Source organism: Lynx rufus, unplaced genomic scaffold (assembly GCF_022079265.1).
Source record: "Lynx rufus isolate CCGP_SWC_20201006 ecotype Redwood Valley unplaced genomic scaffold, mLynRuf1.p SCAF_18, whole genome shotgun sequence".
In the NCBI taxonomy this organism is placed as follows: Eukaryota; Metazoa; Chordata; class Mammalia; order Carnivora; family Felidae; genus Lynx; species Lynx rufus.
Window position 1 is genome coordinate 41,490,769 of NW_025814832.1, and position 26,174 is coordinate 41,516,942.

Sequence of the window (26,174 nt, forward strand, 5' to 3'; positions counted from 1 at the left end):
CGGCGCCCCAAGCCATGAATGGTGAGACCATGACCTGAGCCAAAGTCAGACGCTCAACCAACTGAGCCACCCAGGCGCCCCATTCCTCAAAAGGGACGGGGGGGAGTGGTGGCCTTTGCAGGGTGGAGGGAGGCCTGGGCCCCAAGTGATTCTGGGGAAAGGGCCCGCTCTGGTGGTGCGGAGCCCATCTCGGGGGAGCTAATAAAGGTGGCGTAAATAAAGGGTGGGACGTAGGCGGGGGAGGGGCGCGCAGTTGCTAACAGTGCGCGCGCGCATCACGGGGCTGCCATAATGGTTTGGCTCCCGCTCAGGGCCCAGCGCCAGTACCCCACTCGCCTGGGTCGCTGCGCCCCGGAGCCTCCGCAGGTCATGTCCCGGCTGCGCCTGTTGGCCCCACTGCTTGTCCTTATGTGGCAACCGTTGTGGCTGCTGGTCCAGGCAGCTCAGCCTCCGGAGTGGGCCCTGGACCCTGCCCAGCTGGCCGCCGACCCCATGGAGCCGGCTGAGCCCTGGTCTTCGCGCTCGTCTGATCCCCCACCCGAATCGCCCCAGGTACTTACACCCCCAGCTGAGCCGGTGGGCTTGAATTACCTGGGGTCCTCTGCTCCGGCCCAGATGTTGGCCCCGCCTAAGGAGTTGACGGAGACTTTGGTTCCATTCCTGGACACGGATTCCGTTGGAGAACTACCCCCAGGGCCAGATGAGGATCTGAATGACCAGCTAACCCAGCATCAAAGGCTCCCAGAGGTGGTTCCAATGCCAGGTTGGGATTATTTAATGTTTCCCAGGGTTACAGGTAAGCCTTTAGATGTGGAACTTACCACAACGCCAGGGCCTGATAAAGGTGTTGAATCTTCTGTAGCCCAGCAAGAGGCCCCACCTCAGCCTCTTGAACATTCTGAGGAAGCAGAACTTTCTCTAACCCAGCAAGAGACCTCGGGTAAGCCTCCAGAGGAGGTGGAGCCTTCAAGTGAGCAGGAGACCCCAGGTCAGCCTTCCGAGCCTCCTGGGGTGATTGATCCTTCTCTAAGGCAGCAGGAGACCCCAGCTCAGCCTTCAGTGCCTCCTGAGGAAGCTAAGCCTTCTCTAAGCAAACAGGAACCCCCAGCTCAGCTTCCAGAGGCCCAGGAAGAGGGTGAACCTTCCCCTCTCCAGGAGGAGGGCCAGGGTCAGCACCCACAGGCCTCCGAGGGGAGTGAACCACCTACAACCCAGGAGGAGTCCCCAGCTCAGCATCCACAGACCCCTGAGGAGGTTAAACCTCCTTCAACCCAGCAGGAGGCTCCAGCTCAGTATCCTCAGGCATCAGAGGAGGGTGAGCCTTTTCCAACCCAACCAGAGACCCCAACTCAGTATCCAGAGCCCCTTGAGGGGACTGAACCTTCTCCAGCCCAGTCAGAGGCCACAACTCAGCATCCAAATCCCCTTGGGGAAGTTAAACCTGCAACCTATCAGGAGGCCCCAAGTCAGCATCCACAGACCTCTGAGGAAATTAACCGTTCTGCCACTCAACAGGAGCCTTCTGGTGAGGTTGAACCTTCTCCGACCCAACAGGAGGCCCCAGCTCACTCTCCAGAGCATCAGGTGGTGACAGTTTTTCCTCAAGGTCAGAATCAAGCTCAGCTCCTGCCGTTGCCTAATGTCACTGTTAAACCTGTGGATTCCTCAGTTACCACGACCTCAGAATCCACTAATGAGGTTGAAGCTTCTCCACTCCGAGAAGAGGCCTCAGCTCAGTCTGGAGTGTCCCCTGAGCAGTTGGAACCTTCTCCAACCCAGCAGGAGGTCCCACATCAGCATCCAGCGCCCCCTGAAAATGTTGAATCTTCTCCAGTCCAGCACGAAGTCTCAACTCCACCCGAAGATTTTCCTGAGGAAATTGAACTTTCTCCAAGCCAGCAGGAGAGCTCAGCTCTGCCTCACGTGCCTGTTGCAAGTAGAGAACCTTCTCCAATCCAGCAAGAGGTCCCAGCTCAGCAACCAAAGCCCAATGAGGGGGTCGAGTCTTTTCCAGTTCAGTATGAGCATCCAGCTCAGCCTCCAGGGTCCTCTGCAGATGTTGTAGCTCAGTCTCCTGTACAGCATGAGGTGACATTCTCACCTCCAGGTCCAGGTGAAGCTCAGCATCCAGTGTCGCCTGATATCACAGTTAAACCTGTGGATCTGAGGGTTTTCATAAGTCCCCAGGCAACTAAGGAGGTTAAACCTCTTCCAGTGCAGCAGGATGTCCCTGCTCAATCTCCCCCTGAGCAAGTTGAATTTTCTCCAGCTCAGTCCAAGCGTCTTTCCCAGTCTCCAGAGTCCCCTGAAGATGGGTCTTCTCCAGGCCGACAAGAGGTCCTAGCTCAGACTCCAGACCCTCCTAAGGATGTGGAACCTGCTTCAGGCCAACAGGAGGCCCCAGCTCAGCCTTCAGAGCCTCCTGAGAAGGTGGCACCGTCTCCAGTCCAGCAGGAAACCCTATCTCTACCTCTCGAGCCACTTAAGGAGATAGAACCTTCTCTAACACAACAGGAGGTACAAGCTCAGCCTTCAGAGGCCCCTGAGAAGGTAGAACCATCTCCAATTCTGCAGCAGTCTCCAACTCAACCTCCGGAGCCCTCTAAGGAGGCAGAAACTCCTCCAGCCCAGCAGGAGGCCCCAGTTCAGCCTCCAGAGCCACCTGAGGAGGTTGTAGCACAACCCCCAGTCCATAATGAGGTGACAGTTCCACCTCTAGGACAAGAGCAAGCTCAGCATCCAAACTTGCCCAATGTTACTGTTCAGCCTGCTGACCTGGAGCTTACTGTAACTCCAGAACCTACTGTGGAGGCTGAGCATTCTACAATCATGCAGCAGACTATAGCTCCTCCAGAGGACACTGAGGTGACCCCTCCACATCCAGAGCAGGTCCAGGCTCAGCATCCAAATCTGACTGAAGTCAGAGTTCAGCCTTTAGACCTGGAACTGACCATAACTCCAGAACCCACTACAGAGGTTGAAACTTCAACCACGCAAGAGATCCCAGGTCACCCTTCAGAGCCACCTAAGGAGGTTGTGGTTCAGCCTCCACTGTTTCGGGAGGTGACAGTTCCAACTCCAGGTCTGGATCAAGCTCGTCATCCATTGTCACCTAATGTAACAGTTCAGCCTTTGGACCTAGAGCTTACCATAACTCCAGAACCCACTATGGAGGTTAAAGCTTCTACAGCCCTGAAGAAAACGACAGCTCCTCCAAAGGACCTTGAGGTAACATTTGCACATCTAGAGCAGGTTCAGGTTCAGCATTCAACCTTGAATAAGGCCAAAACTCAACAGACCCCAGATCAGCCTCCAGAGCCGCCTACGGAACTTGTAGCTCAACCTCCAGTATATCAAGAGGCAGCAGTTCCAACACCAGATCAGGATCAAGCTCAGCGTCTGTGGTTGCCGAATGTAACAGTTCAGCCTTTGGACTTGGTGCTTACTGTAACTACAGAACCCCCTACGGATGTTAAACATCCCTCAGCCCTGCAGCAGACTACTGCTCCTCCAGAGGACCTTGAGGTGACATTTCCACATTCAGAGCACATTCAGCATCCAACCGTAACTAAAGTCCCAGTTAAACCTTTGGACCCAGGGCTTCCCATAACTCCAGAATCCACTACAGAGACTGAACCTTCTCTAACCATGCAAGAGACCCCAACCCAGCCTCCAGAGCCACCTAAGGAGGTTGTTCAGTATCCATCCCAACAGGAAGTGACAGTTCCTACTCCAAGTAAGGATCAAGTTCAGCAACCAACATTGCCCAGTGTCACAGCTCATCATGTGGACTTGGGGCTTACCATAACTCCAGAACCTACTACAGAGGCTGAACATTCTACACCCATGAAGGAGACTACAGCTCCTCCTCCAAAGGACCTTGAGGTGACACTTGCACATCCAGAGCAGGTTCAGAGTCAGCATCCAAACCTGACTGAAGTCACAGTTCCACCTCTGGACCTGGAACTTACTGTAACTGCAGGATCCAGTGTGGAGACTGAACCTTCTCCAACCACACGAGACACCCCAACTCAGCCTCCAGAGCCACCTAAGGAGGTTGTAGTTCAATATCCATTCCAGCAGGAAGTGACAGTTCCAACTCCAAGTAAGGATCAAGGTCAGCATCCAGCATCACCCATCATCCCATTTCGTCATGTGGAGCTTACTATAACTCCAGAACCTATTACGGAGGCTGAACATTCGACAACCCTGAAGAAGACTACAACTCCTCCCCCAAAGGACCTTGAGGTGACACTTGCACATCCAGAACAGGTTCAGAGTCAACATCGAAACCTGACTGAAGTCACGGTTCCACCTATGGACCTAGAAATTCCTGTAAGTCAGCAACCAGCGTCATTTGAGACAGGTTTTCCTCCAACAACTCAACATTCTGTGGTGCATTTTGTAAACTATACCTCAGAAAAGGCATACACAACTTTAACTTGGCAACCAGAACAGAATGCCACCACAAACCTCAAACTATGTGAGCGTTGTACCTGCAAAGATGAGACACTGTCGTGTGTTGGTCTCAGCCTACAGCAGAGGCTCCGCAGAGTGCCCGTGCCGGAGCCCGACACCTACAACGGCACCTTCACCATCTTGTAAGAATCGCCTTTACTTGTTTGTTCTCTGCCTCCTGCTTGACATGGCAGTCTCTTCCTCAATGTCGTCCTGGGCCTTCCTCATCTCCCCAACCACGTTGACTGACTTTCTGTTTTTACCTTTTCTTTGTCAACTATCCCTTATCTTCATTTTCCTTTTTACTACTGTTCGCCCTTCTCCCATCTTTTACTTGTAATTGTCCTTATTCTTTTTCCTTATCCAGTTTTTAGCCCCATTATTTCATTCCTTAACCTCTACTCTCCCATTTTTGCTCCATCCTCTATAATAGGATACAACAGAGTAGTGAAGAGTAGAGATCCTGGAAGTAGATTGCCTGCGTTTGGGCCGAAGTCTGTCATCTATTAGCTTTGTGACTCAGTTTCCTTTTCTGTGAAATGGAAATTATGATAGTTACCATCTCATGGGATTATTGTGAGATCCAGATGAGGTAATACATATGAAGCACTTGGATCAGTGCCTGGCAAAATATGAGTGTTAGCTGCTATTATTTTGATTCCCCAGACCTCATCTTTGACCCCCGGCCTTCCACATACAGTACTCAGTTTGGGCCCAACCCAAGAGTAAGTACTATGGGCGCCACACTAGGATGCAATCGTCTTCAGAACATGAAATGACAGGTGGGAAGAAAGGAAATGGTCATAAAAAGGGAGGTGGCATGTAATTAAGTACTAAAAGAGGTACCATGGGTATTGGAATTCAGCAGACTCTGTAATCAGTGGAGTATGGAGGTCAGGGAGAGCTGCATGGATAAGCTAACACTTTAGCTGAGACTTAAAGAGTGGCTCTGATGTGTTAAATAGAGAAAAAATGGGTATAAGTCTAGGCAAAGGCACGGCTGCAGGAATGATCAGGAATCAAGAATTAGGTTTAGCAGTTAAAGATCCAATTACGAGAAACCTTGACTATCAGCTAGAGAGGTTTGAACGTTACATTCTGAGTTATAGAGAGCCATTGAAAGTTTTCAAGCATGAGATACAGACCATTGAAACAAGAGGATTATTTTCAGTTCCCCATGTAGGGCGATCTGGAGAGGAGAGCTTGATCCAGCGAGACCAGATAGAATGTTCTAACAAAACCTAGGAGTCAAGTAACAAGGGGCCGAATCAGAGTGGCTGAAAAGAGTAGAAAGAAAAGCCTTGAGAGCACTGCAAAGGAGGAAGTGACAAGATAGACTAACTGAAGACAGTCGCGGGTGGGGTGTGCACGGGAAAGAGAAAACTCAGATATTACTCTGAAACTTCTGTCCCAGATAAGGAGAATGATGGAAGTTGAGGCATCTTTTACCAGGGAACATAGAGCAACCAGAAGGCTTCAGGTTGACTGGAAATGTCCACCAGGCACATGGGCAGATGGGTATCTGTTTTGAATTTATTCCTGACTCCCCTGAAAAAAATGTGTATATAAACTGACCAGGTAAGCTGTTGCTGAGGGAAGAGGACAAAACTAAAGGTAAAGGTTCAAAGTCATACGCAGAGTTAGCGGTTGAAACTGAACCTCAGGCATTTAATAGCTTCTTTTAAACATGTGTAATTCATGGATACATGAATTATCATGGATACTTTTTTTTTGTTTTTAATGTCACAGGTATAGAGGATAAAACGTGAAAATCCCACCCCACCCTCCCTACCACTCATAAGATAACTCCTGTCACCTTTTTGGTGTGTGTCCTTCCTTCCCATCTCTTTCCTTTGCATTTTTTCCTAATTTCCTAATGAGGGGATACTTTTTAATTCCTTCCCCAGTGATTTGTTGCTTTTCCCTATGCAATATGTCTAAGAAATCTTTCCATGTTAGTTATTCTAATTTCTAACTTCCCTTATCCTTCTAACACCTAGAGAGGTTTCAGTAGAGGGCTTCTTTACATTTGTTTGCTGATAATGGTAAATTTTTTACCATTTTTTTCGTTGAATTCTTACTTTCTCATTGATTTGTGGAAGGAACCATTTTAGACACATAAGTGATTTGGGGGAAAAAAATACTTGCCTCCAGAGTAATTAACAGGCGTTATCTACCCAAGGAATGGAACAAATAGGAAGTTCAGGTTCTAAGGAGCTGCCTTGTTTGTGCCATTGGCCCCACGCTAGCTCTTTATTAATTGCACCACCTGGGATGCTGATAGCTGCGGAAAGTAGAAAGTTGGCATTTACTGCATTGGAATATTCCCCACAAGGTTGCCAGTGTTTCTCTTATTTATTCCGTTCATTCCTTTCCTACCTATTCAAGGATCTGAACTGTGTTTCTTCACAGAAATTTCCAAGGAAACTCTATTTCTTACATTGATGAAAATGTATGGAAGGGATACCGTTGGGCTGAGAAACTGTGAGTATATTCTCTCCAAATATGAATACAAAAAAAAAAAACAAAAAACAAAAAACTAACTGCATTCTAAGGTCCTTCTTGGTCCAGAACTTTGAACTCAGTAGCTCTGAGGAAAGGTGTTTCCCGTTCCATATCCCAACTCAACCTCTACCGATTGCAATTCTGTGTTAATTTGTTTTTTAACGTTTATTTATTTTTGAAACAGAGAGAGACAGAGCATGAATGGGGGAGGGTCAGAGAGAGGGAGACACAGAATCTGAAATAGGCTCCAGGCTCTGAGCTGTCAGCACAGAGCCCGACGCAGGGCTCGAACTCACGGACCGCGAGATCATGACCTGAGCTGAAGTCGGCCGCTTAACCGACTGAGCCACCCAGGCGCCCCTCAAGTTTTCTAATTTATTCAACGACCATTTCTGCTGCTCATAGACTGAGTTTTTTACTAATAATAATAATTTTCATTCATATAATCTTGAGTTGGTTCTTTTTATTAGATGTACTGTTTACCTCTGAGGATATATTAATGATGCTATTCTAAATTTTTTATACTGTTTATTTTTGAGAGAGAGAGAGAGAGAGAGAGAGAGAGAGAGTGAGAGACAGAGTCCAAGTTGGGGAGGGGCAGAGAGAGAGGGAGACACAGAATCTGAAGCAGGCTCCAGGCTCTGAGCTTCAGCACAGAGCCCAGTGCAGGGCTTGAACCCATGGACTGCAACCTGAGCCGAAGTCAGATGCTTAACCGACTGAGCCACGCAGGTGCCCCATTAATGTTGGTATTCTCAAATCCTTTTGTGTTTTCTCTGTTAACTGTGTCATTGACTATAAGCTGTTATATTTGTTTTTTATTTTCTGTCCTGAATAGAATTGGCTTTCTCACTCCATATGGTCATTCCTGAGTGCAATTTATCTTTGTAGTTGAGATTTGACTTGCTTCTGTTTTCTGGTCCTAAGGAAGAGGTGAAATGAACCATGGGACTTGTTATGGTGACAGGTCCCCCTGAGAGTTAAAGAAGAGGTGGGAGGTGACTTCTAATGGCTAGTCAGAGTGTATACCCTTCCTCCAGGGTTCTGGGACCCTGCCCCCTTCTAACACCAATGGCTCCTGCCTGGAAGAAAACACCCTTTGCTGCCAGATCCAAGGAGGAAGGATGTGGGGTTGATGTGCTGTCCTTGGTCCTACTGTAGTATCCCAGCTAATCACCCTGTAGGTGGCTCCAAGGCATTTCTGGTGGGGAGTGTTTATAGAGCTACTCCCTTGGCTTTGAGCTAAGGTTGTGGATTTTCTAATTGTATCTTTTCTAATCATTCTTAGGGACTTTGGTGGAGTTTGGAGTTTGGTAGAGACTTGGCATGTTTCAATCTGCCAGCTTGAAATAGCACAACCTCTTAGGAAGGCAATTTTGTACCCCTGTTAAATCCTGGAGAAACTTAGGCAAATGTGTACTAGGATATAAACAGAAAAATGTTCAAAGCAGCACTGTTTATAATCACTAAAAATTAGAAAACTCGAGTATCCACCAACAGTAGAATGAACAAATAGCGTTACACGGGTATTTACTCTATACTTATTAAACCGAGCATTTATGTTATGTGCATTTTATGCACATTTTTAGCTCTCACAGATATTTTTTAGTTGGGGAAAAAAATTAGATGGCTTTACTTGTAGCACTGATATGGTTATAAATAGGGCTTCCACAATAAAATTTGGGAAAAGAGAGGAGGAAGTGGCAGTTCTGTCCATGTTTTTGCCACTCAGGGCTGGGTTCTAACAGAGATTTTGTGATCCAGAGAGTAGGCATTAAATGTACATTTTGGTGTGAAGAGTGGATAGGAGTGTGTGTGTGTGTGTGTGTGTGTGTGTGTGAGAGAGAGAGAGAGAGAGAGAGAGAGAGAGAGAGAGAGAGACAAAGGAGTATGTGAGAAGAAAATATTTGAATCAAACAGCAGAGATCGCCATCCCTACATTAAATAAGAATTAGTATATTTTGTGGCACCATTACCCAGGTTTCTCTCATATCTAGCGGTCCTGTGTAGCAAATAGTTGTAGTTATTTTGCATTTTGACCCAGAAATGACCTTTTCATTTTGCAGAATTCTCAGTGAAAATTATCTGACCGAATTACGTAAAGACACATTTGAAGGCCTGCTATCCCTCCAGTATTTGTAAGTTAATCAGTTCATCATTTATTATGAGTTTTTAGTTATATTATTTATTAAAAAATACAGGGTTCAAATTAGATAATTGCAACAATTTCCTCTAACAGTAGAATTCTATAATTCTCTCCATTAAATTCTATAACTCTGTAAGTCTGTGGGGACCCAGCCCATCTCTAGCATTAAATACCTCCTATGCATTTTCAACTTTTTAATTGTATAGACAAGATATAGGAAAAAGCCCTTCAGTTGTAGAGGAAAAGGGGTAATGAGGTCTGAGCAATTATGGACACCCATAGGAACCTTGTTATGTAAGTGTTCATATACCATCTGCCTTTATTTATATTTATTATTTATGGCCCATGGATCAAATCCTGTGTATGGTCTGTCTTGATACAACCTATGAGTTCAGAATGATTTTCAAGTTCTTAAAAGGCTGTAAAAGAGAAAAGAAGAGAAAGAAACAGAGAATATGTGACAGAGACCATATATGGCCTGCAAAGCCTAAAATATTTACTGTCTGGCCTTTACAGAAAAGGTTTGAAAAAGTTGGCTTAGTAAAATGAGAGGAATTGAAGTTAACCTCAAATTGTCACCTACAAGACAAGAAAATATAGAACACTTACATTAATTTGGATGCCATTAACCCAGAATTTTTAAATAATTTAATCTAAATTAAATATTTAAATATTAAATATTTAACTAAGCAGGTGAATTATGTAAGCAGTATTACCAAGTACATATTAAATTATCAAGAGAACAGATTAAGGATTTCAGTGTGGGAAATTTTATTAGTTTATTTTTTTATTATTATTTTTTATGTAATTTATTGTTAAGTTAGCTAACATACAGTGTGCTCTTGGCTTCAGGAGCAGATTCCTGTGATCGGTGTGGAAATTCTTATGCCACCATAAAAATAGATGTTTAAAAAAATTTTTTTTTTCAACGTTTATTTTATTTTTGGAACAGAGAGAGACAGAGCATGAACGGGGGAGGGGCAGAGAGAGAGGGAGACACAGAATCGGAAACAGGCTCCAGGCTCTGAGCCATCAGCCCAGAGCCCGACGCGGGGCTCGAACTCACGGATCGCGAGATCGTGACCTGGCTGAAGTCGGACGCCTAACCGACTGCGCCACCCAGGCACCCCAAAAATAGATGTTTAAAATGATGGTTAAGGGGTTGGGGCTCCTGGGTGGCTCAGTTGGTTGGGCGTCTGACTTTGACTCAGGTCGTGATCTCACAGTTTGTGGGTTCGAGCCCCGTGTCGGGCTCTGTGCTGACAGCTCAGAGCCCGGAGCCTGTTTCAGATTCTGTCTCCCTCTCTCTCTGCCCCTCCCCCACTCATGCTCTGTCTCTGTCTCTCTCAAAAATAAATAAACATTAAAAAAACGATGGCTAAAGGGCACGTGGCTGTCTCAGTCATTAGAGTCTGCAACTCTTGATCTCGAGGTTGTAGGTTAGAGCCCCATGTCAGGTATAGAGATTACTTAAAAAAAAATGAAATCTTTAAAAATATAATGATGGTGAAGTGGTATAGTTAGAAATGTTTACACTAAACAAACATCAGAAATGCCTCTAACTTCGCTAATTACAGAATAAACATCTCTCCAGCCTCATTGTCAAGGAAGAAATGTTTGCATAGATCTCTGTACATTAGACATACAGAGATACTAATGTTCTTTGCTATGGAGGTTCAGTGTTTATTCTTTGCCCATGCCATCCAAAGCTGTGTATTTCATTAATCCTTTTTTAAAATTTTTTTAAATGTTTATTTATTTTTGAGAGAGAGAGAGAGACAGAGTATGAGCAGGGTAGGCACAGAGAGAGAGGGAGACACAGAATCCGAAGCGGGCTTCAGTCTCTGAGCTGTTGGCCCAGAACCCGATGCGGGGCTCGAATTCATGAGCAGTGAGATCATGACCTGAACCGAACGAAGTCAGATGCTCAATCGACTAAGCCATCCAGGCGCCCCTCATTAATCCTTATTAATGATGTGCTTTAGAAAATAGATTCTTGTTGCAAATGTGGAAGGCTTAAGAGTAGTGAGTAAAAAGAATCTCATATGACACTAAAAATAGTCCTTCAAATTATCAAACCTTCCAAGTCTTAGGGGACAACCACTTTGTATTGGTCTTCTTGGCTACCTCTGCCATCTGGGCTCCAAACGTTACAAACACAGTTTGGAGAAGAACAAAAGAGACAAACTGCGCAAGGGATTGGGCCTTTCATTACTTCCACTATGAGGTACTTTGTAAGCCAATTATTTCATGTTAGGTGAAGTGTTCTCATTCATTCATTCATTCATTCAAAAAAAATGTGAATCAAAACCTAAAAAAGAATGTGACAGGCCCTATGCCCAGTACCATAGGCACGCAGATGGTTAAGACAGGCTTCTCACCCTTGTAGGAACTCATGATTTCACAGGGAAAATAAACAGAAGCTTCAACCATAACGCATAAGCACTAAATGGATGATGAAGCACTGACAGAGTGCAGAAGAGGGAGCCACAGAGTCATAAAACCACATTTCTTTTCAGTCATTTTGCTCCTTGTACTCACTACCCAGCTGTTAATTTATTTAAATATTTGAGTTTGTTCTTTGTCCATGCATCAGTTTTAAACCCAGTAGACAACGCAGATGAGCAAGACAAGTCCATACTTTCATGGAGTTTATGCCCAGAGGAAATGGAATGCCAGAATAACTATATTGAGAAGAAATTGGGGCACCTGACCGGCTGAGTCAGTAGAGCATGCGACTCTTGATCTCAGGGTCGTGAGTTCAAGCCCCAGGTTGGGCGTGGAGTCTACTTTAAAAAATTCAAAGAAGGAGAAGAAGGAGGAGGAGGAGAGGGGGAGGGGAAGAAATGGATTTGGGCAATGAGAAGTATAAGTTGTTTTTGGAACATAGAAGAGGAGGGAAGACTTCAAGTTGGATCAGGGAAGTTACTAGAGAAATGCTGTTTGAACAGAACCTTGAATGGCTATGACGTATCATCGGATAGACATCTTGGGAAGAATATGCTTGCAAAATAGAGTGAGTGAAAGGCAAAATGCAGGAGAAATTCCTTTGGTATCTGTAGAGTAGGAAACTAGAGCCAGATTTAGGATTTTGAAGGCCTTGGATAATATGCCAAGCTACCGTGTTATCACAGCAGTGCTCTAGGACAAACTTTAGACTGCACCAGGGTCACTTGGAGGCCTTGTCAGAACACAGGTTCCACCTCCACAGTTCCTGATTCACTCAGTCCAGAGTAGAGCTGAGAATTTGCATCTTGAGTAAGTTCCCAAGTGACTCTGATATTTGAGAACCACTCCTGGAGAATAAATCTGGTGACTGTGTGCGGTATAGATTAGAATGGGAGAGACCAGAGATGAAAATGCCAGTCAGAAGATGGTGGTACCCATGTAGGTGGAAAGTGAGGGACTCAGCTGAAATCAATGGAAATAAGAGGGTCAACTATAATCAAGAATGGGTGTTTCCAAATAAAAATCCAGTACCATGTTGTTTTTTTGTTGGCCCCACTTGCAACTGAAGCAGTTGATAAATTCATAGACCGTTTAGGCAATGTACAACCAAAAATAAATTTCTATTAATATGGTAATCTAATTCTGAGTTCGTTCAAAGTTAGGTATTGATTAGAGGAGTAACTTCTTTTCAAGTTAAATGAAAAGGTATCTTTTATCTCTTCTGGTATTGCCTTGGTGTCGAGAAATAGAACTAAACCAGGAAGGTGTGCTAATGTGAGAATATCCCTTTTAATATTAGAAATTATATGTGGAGATCACAACTTTGAGCTCATAATTTAGAAATTGATGAGGCCACAAAAAGTCATTTAATCAATTCTTCTGCTCTCAGGAAAGATTACTTCCAAGATCTATCAAGATCTATAGTTGTATGTTTTATGTATGAAGATCACAAAGGTGAGACTCTTAAGAAAGGTGAGGACAGGGTTAGGGGCTCTGGAAGGTTCAAATAACAATTCCTAATACTCAGAGTTTAGCCAAAAGCTACTTATTCAATACTATCATCATACTAATTAGATATCTTAGAGCTAATTGAGGCAATATTTTCCTTTTCCTTTTCCTAGAGATTTATCCTGCAATAAAATACAATATATTGAAAGACGTACCTTTGAATCACTACCTTTTTTGCAGTATATGTAAGTTACAAATATAATTTCATTATATTTGGAATTTTTATTAAACTTCATTGTAAACCTCTTTGTTATTCACTTTGAATGAATGAAACTTTATTAGTCGAAAGCTACTAAAATTATGTAGCAAATCCTTTTTGTCTGTGGCAAAGTTTGGTGTGAGAGTTATTATAGAGATCAGAGTGAATCGTTCTAGAGCAGCAGTTCTCTGCCAGGGTGATTTTGCATCCAGGTGACACTTGGTAGTGTCTAGAGACATTTTTGATTGTCAGACTGTAGATGTGCTCCTGGCATCTAGTGGGTGGAGGCCAGGGCTGCTGTCACACCCTACAGTTCACAGGGCAGCACCCCCCCCCATAACAAAGATTATCCAACCGTAAATCTCAACAGTGCTAAAGTTGTGAAACATTTTTCTAGAGAAATAAACTTACTTCTCTAGAAAAAAATACTTACTTAACACAAGTATTTATTGAGCATTTACTGATTTGTATCTAATGCACCACATGTATAAACATGAAAGTATAAATCTTTCATGCAGATATTTTTTTAAAAAGGCAAGTATCTTTCATAGTGAGATTTCTTTAGTGTATGGAGAGAGTATTGTGATTATGTTTCATTATCTATAAATTAGAATCACTGCCAAAGGATAAATATTCTGAAAGAATATCTTGTTTTTCTTCTTCGTTTGTGTCTTGGTTTTTTTTGTTTTTGTTTTTTGTTTTTTGTTTTTTTTTTTTTGGTGTGTGTAGAAATCTTGGTTGCAATTTACTCACCGAACTGAGCTTTGGAACATTTCAGGCCTGGCATGGAATGCGGTTTTTACACAAGCTGTAAGTGAAATAGAAAATGAATACATGTAAAAAAAAAAAAAACTACATGTAAAAATATCATACAGTGATTGGTTAGGTGTGTGTTAATAAACCCAGTATGAATTCTGGAAAGTAGGTCTTAAAATCCATTTTTTTTTCAAATGAGGAAACTAAGGTACAAAGAGGCCAAGAGACTTGTCTTAACTCCTAAATGGCACTGTCTGCCCTCCCTGGTACCCAGCTTTGTGTGGGCAATGAAAGCCCCAAGCAAGTAACACCCAAGTCAGTATTATCATGGGAATTCGTGACAGTGATGCTTCCCCAAGGTGTGCATGGTCCTTGAAATCCACTTTTGAATTTAACTTTGATTCCGGCTCATGTGCAAGTTTCCTATGCAAAAGAGAACTTCAAAGAACTAAGTTTAGCACAGAGTTCTCCAGGCAGCAAAAGGTGTGGGTGCTTCCTCAGCCATCAGGAAAGCAGAAAGAACTCCTGAATACCTGCCACAGGGCACTGCTCTCCATGTGCTTTCTTTCCTGACCTCTCTTCAATTAAGAAGTGTGTTATTCCCTTTCAGCCGGAACATTCTGTGATTTCTCTGTAAAAAAGCAAATCATACTGGGCATGTTCAGTGGCCTGAGGGGGATGTTTAGACTCAAGGTTGAAGACCCTCCTCTAAAGCAGACGCTGGAAAAGACTGTCTTACTGTCTTGTGGTTCAGAAATCCGATTGCACAGCTTATCTTCCGTTAGATGAAAGTGTTTACGGTGTGTCTGGAGCTGGAGTAAGTTCCTGCGGGTGCCCAAGAGCAGGGGCCTCCTCTCTCCTCTCATTAATTTGCTGATGCCTAACTTGGGGAAAGAATACTGAGGGTCAGTTTTTTGTTTTGCCAGCATGCCAGAGAACGGGCTCATTGAGTTTCTCCACCAAGAGGTTTTAGTGGTGTCAATATAATGTCTTAAAACTCACCACCTCTACTAAGCATCTTATAACACCAAGAGTCTCTTCTAAGAATCTGACTTTCATAGTCATGTAGGCAATACAGGACAAAATAGGGTGGAATCCGTTGATAACAATGAATGAATTCATTGAAAAACAATCCGTGCCACGCGCACTCTATGTCGACCATGTACTAAGTACTGGGGGTACAAAGAATATACAGGGACTGTCCCCAAGAATCTTTCATACTGGAAAAAGGAGAAAAAGATGGCCTTTTTCTTGTAATTTACTAAGATATTTGTAAACTGATGGAAACTCCTGTCTTGCCCGACTGAGATCTCTATCAGTTAACCATTTGTTTTCTTTCCTTTCCTTTGTCCTGGAGCAGCCAGAATCACACATATCCCACCTGGGGCGGGGGCATGTGCTAACTTGTATTTTGCCCTCAACTTGCCCCATGCTCCCTCATCAATCTTGCATGACAGAAAAAGGTAACTAAAGAACCAGAGCTAGCTGGTATTGAGAATAAATTAATACTCATGTCATGTGTGTTATGCCCAGAATTCGTGATCCCCAAATACCGCCAGGGAGCCGAGTCCGATGTAAAAGCAAAAGAGCCTTTATTCGAGCTAGCTCGAGCTCAATCCCCTACCTGCACTGACACAGCGGTGAGATACCGGGGAGAGAGGGCGAGTTTCAAAAGGACAAAGGTTTTACTGGGGCCTAGTGGCAGTTGGTGAGGTAATGGCTGCGGCCTCAGCTGATTGGCTGGGGAAGGGTCCTGGGGAAGAGTCCTGTTAGGCAGTTGAGGGGGGGGTTACTCGAGGGGAGGAGGTGTGATCAAGGTGAAGGACACGGAACAAGATGGAGTCCGCCGGCATAGGCCCGCCCTTTCAATGTGGTTTGAATAGAGCTGTACTACTAAAACGAATTCACAGTTAACTTCCAACAAATTATCACAGTACAGTAAGTGTGTATTGGAGGTTGGGCTCCTTGTTTGGGGCCAAACTTTTCTTTTCTTTTCTATTTTTAACGTTTATTTATTTATTCTGAGAGAAAGAGAGCGTGCGCAGGGGAGATGCCATCCCGTGAATTCAGTCACGTTATTGCCTATGTGACTTATTACTGGGGTGTTTATAAGTTGAAACAGTATTTTCTCCAGCATTAAATAAGTCTGTAAACCTTTTGGGCCCCAGCTGAGGTGGATTTATCTTGAACTGACTGAAGCTTAAACTTCAGGTCTCCTCACTTACATAGGCCCCTTCCAAAGTCTTGGGAGGGACCCTCGCAGTTCCTGTATGCATAATTTTGCATGTTTTGATGAGGCAGGATTTCCCAAAGTAGATGAGGTTCAGACCCTACAAGGCCTTGATTCACCCCTGGGTTTCAGGTAATTCTATCTCAGTAAGTTTTTTGAATGAAGCCTCTTAAGTTATCGATAAACACTGAGTGAACACGTTAGCGGTGTGGTAAAGTCTATTTTGAATCTGAAATCCACCTCAAAGCCGTGCCAAGAGTTTATTGATAAGGTACCACTTTTTGAATGATAGTAATAATCCTGTTTCTTTCAGATGAAATCAGGAATGAAATATATTATGGAAAACCAACAGTGGTTGATAATCCTAAATGTTAAGTATAGTTTTTTTTTTCCTGACTTTAAAGTGCTTCTCCTTCATTCACCTACACAGGTCCAGACTGGTGGCTTATTTTAAAAAATTCACTTCATTGGTTCTAACAGTACGAGCTCCATGATTTTAGAAGCTGAAGGACTCTATGATGTAGAAAGGCTGTACCTTATCGGGATAGAGCACATTCACATGCTGGCTCGTCTGTGGCGCATCCGTATTGTGCCAAGAACATAAGGTCTAAGGGAGAATAAGGACAATCTAAGCCTTACCCCTTTTGAATTATTGTTGAGAATATCATTGAGGTAGGTGTGGCCACCCTCTGAAGGCAAACTCGAGCCGCAGTCACAGATATGCCCTAACGCTCCCCCAGTCAACCGGCATCTGCTTCCTTTTAGACAGCTGTGTGCCCACAAAAGTTGACACACTTCAGGATATTGTCATCGCTTTGGTATGTACTGGAAATCCTGGCAACTTCTTCTCAGATTCAGAAAGGCATAAACATTAAGGATGAAGATAACAACTCAGGGCTGTCCTTTTGGGGTGACTTAGGGTAACTCTTATTATTTTCCGTGTGTGGTAGTTCAAAAGCTTTGCCATAGTCATACCCAACTATTACTTTTCTTCTCCCAGCTGCATCTGTTTCATCCCACATATATACCAAGGCATATTCTTTCTCTGGGAAGCATGGTAGTTGCTCCTCCGCCCCATATCATTTCTTTAATACCTACCTCTATTAGGTATTTACTGCGCTCCGGCACTATGCTAAGACCTTTCGCTTGTGCTGCAAGTAAGACAATGTGTCTTAAACTCTTAGAATAGAGCCTGGCACGTGGGAAGTGCTCCGGACGTGGCCCCTCACACGGCACTTCATTTTCGTTTTTCCAGCAACTCTTGTGATACAGGTAGTATTATCCTCATTTTGGGGATGAGGAAGTTGAAACTCAGAGACATCGGGTGACTTGCCTAGGTTCACACTGTCAGTAAGTGACAGAACCACTTAAGAAGCTTCGCGAGCAATACAATTCCGCATTCCCTGGCACTAGGTAGGACCTGAATGACAACTGGCCTTTTGGGCGTCGTCCCTTGGAGTCAGCTTCTCACTGGAATAGGACCTTTCGAGCAGGGAGCTCCTTTTCCCTATGCTTCTGGAGCTCCTGGCCATGCCACCTATGGGCATCCCCAGGCTTCCTGCTCACCGCCTGGTGCAAATATCACGTCGTCACTGCTAGGCACCCGCTCTGTGCCCAGCCTTATGCTAGGTGCTTTGCACATGCTCTTTCCTTTAATCCTCAAGTTGCCTTATGAGGTAAATGCTGCTGAAAAGACTCGGAGACGTTCATTACTTAAGTCCCTTCACCAGGAAGTGACAGCCAGAATTCAGACCTAGGTCTGCCTGATTCCAGGGCCCTTGCTTCTTGGGCTGGTCCTCACTTCCAGAAACTCCTCTTCAAGGCTATTCTCAGAACTTTAATTAAAACATAGGCTCACCATTTCAGATTCTTTAGGCTTCGCCCAACCCCTGAGAAAGGATTTACGTGATGCCGTTAGATGTCTTGTATTGAGGAGCTTCACATGGGGAGTCATGTTCTCATGGCTCATGGACCTATGTAGATGAATAAAGGAAAGGGGTTATTCTATCCCCAAGTACTTCAAACATACTGGAGTAGGGTCTAGATCACTCTACTTATTTCTTCAACTGCTTTCCTCCAGGGAGCCAGTTTTCCCTCCATGCCTTGGGATTCCAGCATAGAGAGTTTGGAGTTTGTCCTATTTGAAATTTATTTTCACTGCCTGCTCCGGACATTTTTTCAGCTAAAGCTGTTAGGATTTCAGTACATTCAGGACAGTGGTGACAAGCTTCAGTCCTCAAGTCTTCTCTGTCTCCTCAGTTAATAGAAAGGAAACGTAGCCCATCTGTCTGGAACTCTGTAGAAGAATTTGGAGAAAAAAAAAATAACACGTAAGAAATGTTCCCTTATTTTGTGAGCTACCTTTAGTCTGTCCCGTTGCTCTGCAACAGAAAGCTTTTGCAAAAATACTTGAGTTTTCCTCTTCAAATAAGATACAGTTTTTTAAAAAACAAAAAAATATCTAGAACAGTATTTCTTCAACTTTGATTAGGAGACAGTCTTTGAGGATAACTGTTGTTATGTTTTACTCCCATCAAGATAAGCCCACGAATATCCAAAAACCAATAGACTGAGTCAGCACACCTTTTATCTGTAAAATGAGGGAATTGAACGGAAATGGAGATGATCTCTGGTGCAATGTCCACCGTTCGTTCGTATCGCAGTCTGTGGAAAAACAATTGCTGTCGGTCCAGCAGATGTAACCTGTCGGGTCAGTTCTCATTCTCCCCTTGGCTCAGGCACAATAGCTCCATGAAGAAAAGGCGGCACTATAGACAGGAGGAAATAGGATAATTTGGAGTGGCCTGTATTTTGTTTTCACTACAGGTAAACACGGGGCATTCATCTCAGCAGGAGGGCCGCCTGGGTAAGAGGAAGCACTGAGCCGATGGGTATAAGGCCATGGTTGTGCTCCCAGGAAAGGGGGGGACAGTGGGGGTAGAGCACTGAGATAGTTGGGGGGAAGGATAACAAACTACTAAATTGTTTTGGCTGCATAATTCTTCACAGTCTTTCTTAATAGGGAGCCGGGGGTGGGCGCGGGGCGGGGGGTGGGGGAGCAGTGGGCAGGGGAAGACACACACGTGGAAGAGCTTACTTGCACAGAGCCCACCAGTAAGCTTGTAGGTATTAATGCCATTGTTATTTTTTCAAAGCCAAAGGACATTCAGAGCCTCAAGGTTGAGGAACTGTGTTTAACCAGACATGTGACACTCACGTTCTTTCTCTTCATAACATTGTCTGACTGGATATTAACTAGTGTTACACAAACCCGACATGTTAATGGGCCTGAAAAAACGTAGAAGAATGGGCTGGAATAGGAAGAATAGGGGAGTTTCCAAGGCAAGAACAAAAACGCATGGCTCCCAGCCGCACCGCTAACTCCCTCTGACCTCCGTTGTGGAAGAGTTTGAATCTTCGCTCCCCTTTTCTCCACCTACTAACATGTTTGGTCTTCTGGCAACTGGTTCTCTATTTATCACAACGTGGTTCTTTTTTTTTTTTTTTTCCAATTGAGATATAGTCCGCATAATAGAATATGCAACATTATAAAGTATATAGTCCAATGGTATACTTTGATAGACAATAATCACTGCTAATTCCAGAACATTGTCATCACCCCCCTCAAAAGAAATACCATACCCATCAGCCTTTACTCCCCATTCTCCCCTCCTCCCAGGCCCCTGGCAACAACTAATTTACCTTCTGCCCCTATGGATTTGCCTGTTCTGGACATTTCATCGAAATGTGTGTCTAGTTTCTTTCACAGAGCTTGTTGGCTTCAAGATTTATCCGGTTGTAGCATGTTTCAGTACTTCATTCGTTTTTTTAATGTTTCTTTATTTTTGAAAGAGAGCGCGCACACAAGCGGGGAAGGGGCAGAGACAGAGGGGGACAGAGGATCCAAAACCACAGAGCCTGATGTAGAGTTCGAACTCATGAACTGTGAGATGACGACCTGAGCCAAAGTCAGATGCTTAACCGACTGAGCCACCCAGGTGCTCCAATCACATTTTGTTCATCCATTCATGAGTTATTGGACATTTGGATTATTTTGACTTTTTGGCTCTTATGAATAATGCTGCTATGAGTATTCACGTACAAGTTTTTGTGTGGTCATATGTTTTTAATTCTCTTGGGTACATACCTACGAGTGGAATTGCTGGGTCATGTAGTAACTCTATATTTAACCCTTTTGAGGAACTGCCAAACTGTTTTCCACAGTGACTACACCATTTTACATTCCCACCAATGTATGAAGATTCTGGTTTCCCCAAATCTTGCTACCACTTATCATTGTCTCTCTGTTCGATCATAGCCATCTTAGTGAGTGTAGAGTAGTATCTCATTGTAGCTTTGATTTATATTTCCCTAATGACCTAAGACATTGAGCATCTTTTCATGTGCTTATTGGCCATTCATGTATTTTCTTTGGCGAAATGTCTCTTCAAATCCTTTACCCATTGAAACATTTGATTATTTGTCTTTTTCCTGAGTTTTAAGAGTTCTTTATATATTCTGGGTATTCTGGATGCTAGACTTGTATCAGACATATGATAGTTTTGGGTTGTTTTTTTATTTTTAAATAAAGTCCAGTTTATCTATTTTTCCTTTGGTTTGTTGTGCTTTTGGTGTCATGTCTAAGAAACTGTTGCCTAAATCCAAGGTCATAAAGATTTCTCTCCTGAGAGTTTTATAGCTTGAGCTCTTCCATTTAGGTCTTTGACTCATTTTGAGTTAATATTTATATATGGTGTGAAGTGTAGGAATCCAACTACATTATTTTGTATGGGGATATACGGTTGTCCCAGCATCATTTGAAAACACTAGCCTTCCCACATTGAATGGTGTTGGCACCCTTGTTGAAAATCAGTGGGCCATAAATGTGAGGATTTCTTCCTGGACTGTCAGTTCTGTTCCATCAGCTTACATGTCTGTTCTTATGCCAGTACCACACCGTGATTACCGTAGTTTTGAAGTAGGTTTTGAAACCAGGGCGTGTGAGTCTCCCCATTTTGTTGTTCGTTGTCAAAATCGTTTTGGAGCACCTGGGTAGCTCAGTTGGTTAAGTGGCCGGCTCTTGATTTCAGCTCAGGTCATGACCTCATGGTTTGTGAGATGGAACCCCGTGTTGCCATCTGCACTGACAGCATGGAGCCTGCTTGGGATGCTCCCTCTCCTTCTCCCTCTGCCCCTCCCCTGCTCACACTTTTCCCCACTCACACTCGCTCATGTTTGCTCTTCTGCACGGGTGTGTATGCTCGCTGTCTCTCAAAATGAATAGATAAACTTTTTTTTTTTTTTTAAAGATCACTTTGGCTATTCTCGGTCCCTTGAATTGACATACAGATTTTAGAATCAGCTTGCCAATTTTTGGAAAGAAGTCAGTTGGGGTTTTAATAGGGATTATACTGAAGCCACAGTTCAATTTGGGGTATAGTGCCATTTTAACAATATTTTCTTCTGATCCGTGAACATGGCATATCTTTACATTTATTTCAATCTTCTTTAATTTCTTTCAACAACGTTTTGTGGTTTTTAGTGTGATTCTTGCACTTCTTTGGTTAAATGTTTTCCTAAGTATTTTATTCTTTTGAGTACTGTTATACATGGAATTGTTTTCTTAATTTCATCTTTGGAATAGTCATTGCTGATGTATAGAAATAAAGCTAATTTTTACATATCGATCTTGTGTCCTGTAACCTTGCTGAACTCATTTATTAGTGCTAAGGTTTTTTTTCTACATGCCCAGGAATATGTCTTGTGGTCTTCTAGTTACCCAGGAAGATGTTGGAGCATTTCAAAGTCCCTATGGACATCTCATTTCTCAGCTTTTTCCTTTTAGGCTTTTTGTTTAGGCTATTTTTGTCTTGTGATCAATTGCCTCACATAGCTGCCAGATTAAAACATTTATCTATAATTGTTTTCAAAAAATGCCCCTTGGGAAGAGGCTATTTTAGCACTGTGCAGTTCTCCGTGAGGTCAAGGGCAAGGCTTTCAAGTGAAGTTTTTTAGGGACCCCACTAGACAGGTAAAACAATGACAGTTTGTTCTTTGGGAATGAGGCTTTAAGGAACTTCAGCTCCATTTTGTTCCCCTGGGATGTGGGCAATTTTTAAGGCTATCGTCAGGATGGAGAGCAGAGGATGAGAACAAGTTAAAACAACAGAGCTCACTGTTCTTACAGAAATTAGTAATTGTTTCTTTAATACATGCTCTCCGGGTTGCTGCAAGCCCATTGGTTAAAATTTCCAAAGTTCTGAGAAAGTTGATTTTGACCATTTTTGCTAGTTTTTGTTGTTGTTGTTGCTTTTATGGAAGGATGAATTTTCAGACGTCCTTCCTTTCTCATTTTCACTGATTCACCTGTAACAGGGCTTTAAAATCTCTAAAGTCTCAGGGCACCTGGGTGGCTCAGTTAACTGCCTGACTCTTGATTTCGGCTCAGGTCATATTCTTGCGGTCATGGGATCAAGCCCCATGTCAGGCTCTGCACTGGGCATGGAGCCTGCTTGGGATTCTCTCTCTCTCTCTTCCTCTGCCTCTCCTTCACTCATACTCTTGTACTCTCTCTCTCAAAAAATAGAATAAAAAAATAAGAAATGAAATCTCTAAAGTCTCAATGATCACAGGCTAATTAAATACTTAATCATGGGAGATGATTAGAGGAAAGGAATAAAAATAGAAAATGTAATTCTTAGAGAAGCTCTCCCAGATGGAGAGATGAAGTTCAGCAAAGTGTTTCTATATTTAATGCTCTCAAAGTTAAGTTTAAGGTAACAGCTATTTTAAACCCCCTTTTTTTCCACACAAGTTAAATACAGGCTTTGGGGTCAGAACTGAGTTCAGATTCCATCTCTGCTTCTTGACTGGCTTGACAAACTGGGACAAATTATACAACCTCTCTGTACTTCAGTTTCCTCACTTGTAAAATGGGGTAATGATGTATCTATCACATAAGGTTCTTGTGAGGTTTAAATGTGAAATGCTGATCACAGATGCCCTATAGTCCAATAGTATTGGTTGTGATGATTATCCTTATAATTTTGCAAAAGTACAGTGATGATTCTTGAGCAGAGTCAACCTAAAGGCAGATTTTCTTTTCTTTCTTCCTGTTTCCTTCACTTTATTTTTGCTGTAAAGAACTGAGAAGAAAATCTACTCAGCATTTTGGAATAAAAACTTGTGTCAAGCAGTGACAAAATGTTATTTATTCAACAAGCCTTCACGAAGTAACTAGTAAATAACAAGCACTCTGTCAGGCACAGGGACAAAAATGACAATAGAGTATGCTCCCTGCCCTCAAGGAGCTGGCAGTCCAGGAGATGGATAAGGAAACGGGATCATATGCCACCTAACAAAGGCTGTCATAGGAGAATACACATGGTGGGGGTATAGCTTCCACCATTTCCTCTTAGATTAATCCCTTTGTCTTTGGCCCCCAAACTGAGGAATTGGTCCTATTTTTGTCTTTAACCGGGTGTTTTAAACTGTGGAGTTTTTTACATTTCTAGAGATAAAGGAAAAGCACCTCGAATTATAGAGGACACTAGAAACAGTATTTCCTACAGAGCCTGGGCTTCCTACCAGCATAGTCACTTCTAGGGTTTTCAGCCCAAAAAGTTCTTTGGCATATCTTTGCTTTGCTGTCCACGTAAAAAAAGAAATTTTTTTTTTCTCTTTCTGTTCTCCACTTTCTCGTCCAGAGAGCTGGGTAGTTCCCAAAGGAAGAGTGCTTTACAGAATCTAAGGGTGATTTATAGGCAAAGGCAGACAATGATTAGTTTTAACCTTCCAGTTCCATACCCCCAAAATGAACATAAACTTTCATGGTAGTCATTACTGGAAATGCAGATCATTTTAATTCCATTGCATTTTTCAGAATTATCAGTCGTAACCCTCTGTCAGCTGTTGAAGATTCCTATCTTTTTAAGTTGCCAGCATTAAAATATTTGTAAGTATTGCAACAATCTCATGGCTCATGAGATGATTTCTGATCTTTTTTGTTGTCATCAAAAGATTAAGTATTTTGCGTTTTGGTTAAAAAGTCGTAATGTAAGTTTTAACTGGGTTATTGAAATAAGCATTATTAGCAAAGAAAAAACGTATATGGGCAAGATAGCCTGCAGAGGAAGGAGTAGTATTGAAGAACACATAATGGACATGGGACTTGTAGATGTAGGTAGAAATACCATTTATCTCAAAGTGGAAAGTGGAGTAAGGTGTATATTAAACGAAAAAAGACTAATCAAGAGAGGTGGATGCAATTGAGAATGAAAATGAGGATAAGAGTAAAAAGGATTGTACTGTTGAGCACCAAGGTGATTAATTTGATGATGCACATAAAATGTCGTCATTGGGAGTTTTCTGAAATTATTGTCCATAGCAAGAAAACTCTTGAGCTGACTTGACAAAGAAGCCAGAATTGAAGTAATCACATGTTGTTAAGTATCTTTTTAGGTACAGAATTTTTATCCTTGGGTTCAAATCACGCATGTTTGGGCTTTCTCCTTCAGAGACATGGGATCAACACAGGTGTCACTTACAACAGTTGAGAGCATCCTCATGATGACCCTTGAATTGGAAACACTGTAAGTTGATTTTTCTTATGTGTATTTTCACTTAGTTGTTTATTTAGATTTGTTTTATTGTTTTCTTAAGTCAGATTTATTGAGGTATAAAATTTACTCTTTTTAAGCGTACAGTTTGATGAGTTTTGACAAACGTGTAGTTATGTAACCACCACCACATTTGAGACGTAGACCATTTCTGTCACCCCAAAAGGCCCCTATGTGCCTTTGCAGCCAATCCCCTTTTGTCACCACCAGCCCTGGCAACCACCAACCTAATTTTTGTCCCTGTAGTTTTGCCTTTTCCACAGTGTCTTATAAATGAAATCATACAAGGGGCACCTGGGTGGCTCAGGCAGTTAAGCGTCCGACTTCAGCTCAGGTCATGATCTCGCGGTTCGTGAGTTCAAGCCCTGCATCGGACTCTGTCCTGACAGCTCAGAGCCTGGAGCCTGCTTCGGATTCTGTGTCTCCCTGTCTCTCTACCCCTTCCCCATTTGCCCTCCATCTCTCTCTCTCACTCAAAAATAAATGAACATTAAAAAAAATAAATAAATGAAATCATACAGTATGCAGTCTTCTGTGATTGGGTCCTTTCAGCATAATCCTTTTGAGATTCATCCATGTTTGTTTTTTTTTTAACTTTTTTAATGTTTGTTTATTTTTGAGAAACAGAGAGCATAAGGAGGAGAGGGGCAGAGAGAGAGAGAGAGAGAGAGAGAGAGAGAGAGAGAGAACCCGAAGCAGGCTCCAGGCTCTGTCAGCGCAGAGCCCAATACAGGGCATGAACCTGCGGAACATGAGATCATGGCCTGAGCCAAAGTCGGTCACTTGTCTGACTGAGCCACCCAGGCACCCCAGAGACTCGTCCATGTTTTTGCACATGTCAGTAGTTCATTTCCTTTTTATTGCCGAGTAGTATTGCAGTTGTGAGGATATACCAGTTTGTTTATGCGTTCATCAGTTAATGGGCATTTGAGTTGTTTCTAGCTTTTTGGCCTTTATGAATAAAGTTGCTTAAAACACTTACATGCAGGTCTTCGTATGAGCATATGTTTTCATTGGGGGAGGGGGGGAGGTGGTAAAATACCTAATGGCAGGATTGCTACATCATATGCTAAGTGTATATTTAACTTTTTAAGAAACTGCTTACCTGTTTTCTAAAGTGGATGTACCATTTTGCATTCCAGCCAGCAGTATATGAGATCTTCTATGTATCCTTTCTTCTAATGTCTTTATCTATTTTTCATAAGGTGAATGTTGGCCCTAAAATTGAGTTGGGAAGTATTCCCCTCTCTTCAATTCTCTAGTACAGTTTGTGCAGAGTTGGCATTATGTTTTCCTTAAATGTTT

General features: G+C 43.0%; 1 protein-coding gene across 1 annotated transcript in view; it reads left to right on the forward strand.

The window, feature by feature from the left end:
* The window catches only part of LOC124512839 (leucine-rich repeat-containing protein 37A3-like), a 340,529-nt gene that overhangs the window by 9,780 nt on the left and 304,575 nt on the right, over window positions 1-26,174 (forward strand). The window contains exons 6-12 of the mRNA XM_047080445.1: window positions 611-4,601; window positions 6,871-6,942; window positions 9,030-9,101; window positions 13,180-13,251; window positions 13,995-14,075; window positions 24,134-24,205; window positions 24,768-24,842. Coding sequence (XP_046936401.1) covers window positions 611-4,601; window positions 6,871-6,942; window positions 9,030-9,101; window positions 13,180-13,251; window positions 13,995-14,075; window positions 24,134-24,205; window positions 24,768-24,842 — 4,435 coding nt within the window. The remainder of the gene's footprint in view (window positions 1-610; window positions 4,602-6,870; window positions 6,943-9,029; window positions 9,102-13,179; window positions 13,252-13,994; window positions 14,076-24,133; window positions 24,206-24,767; window positions 24,843-26,174) is intronic.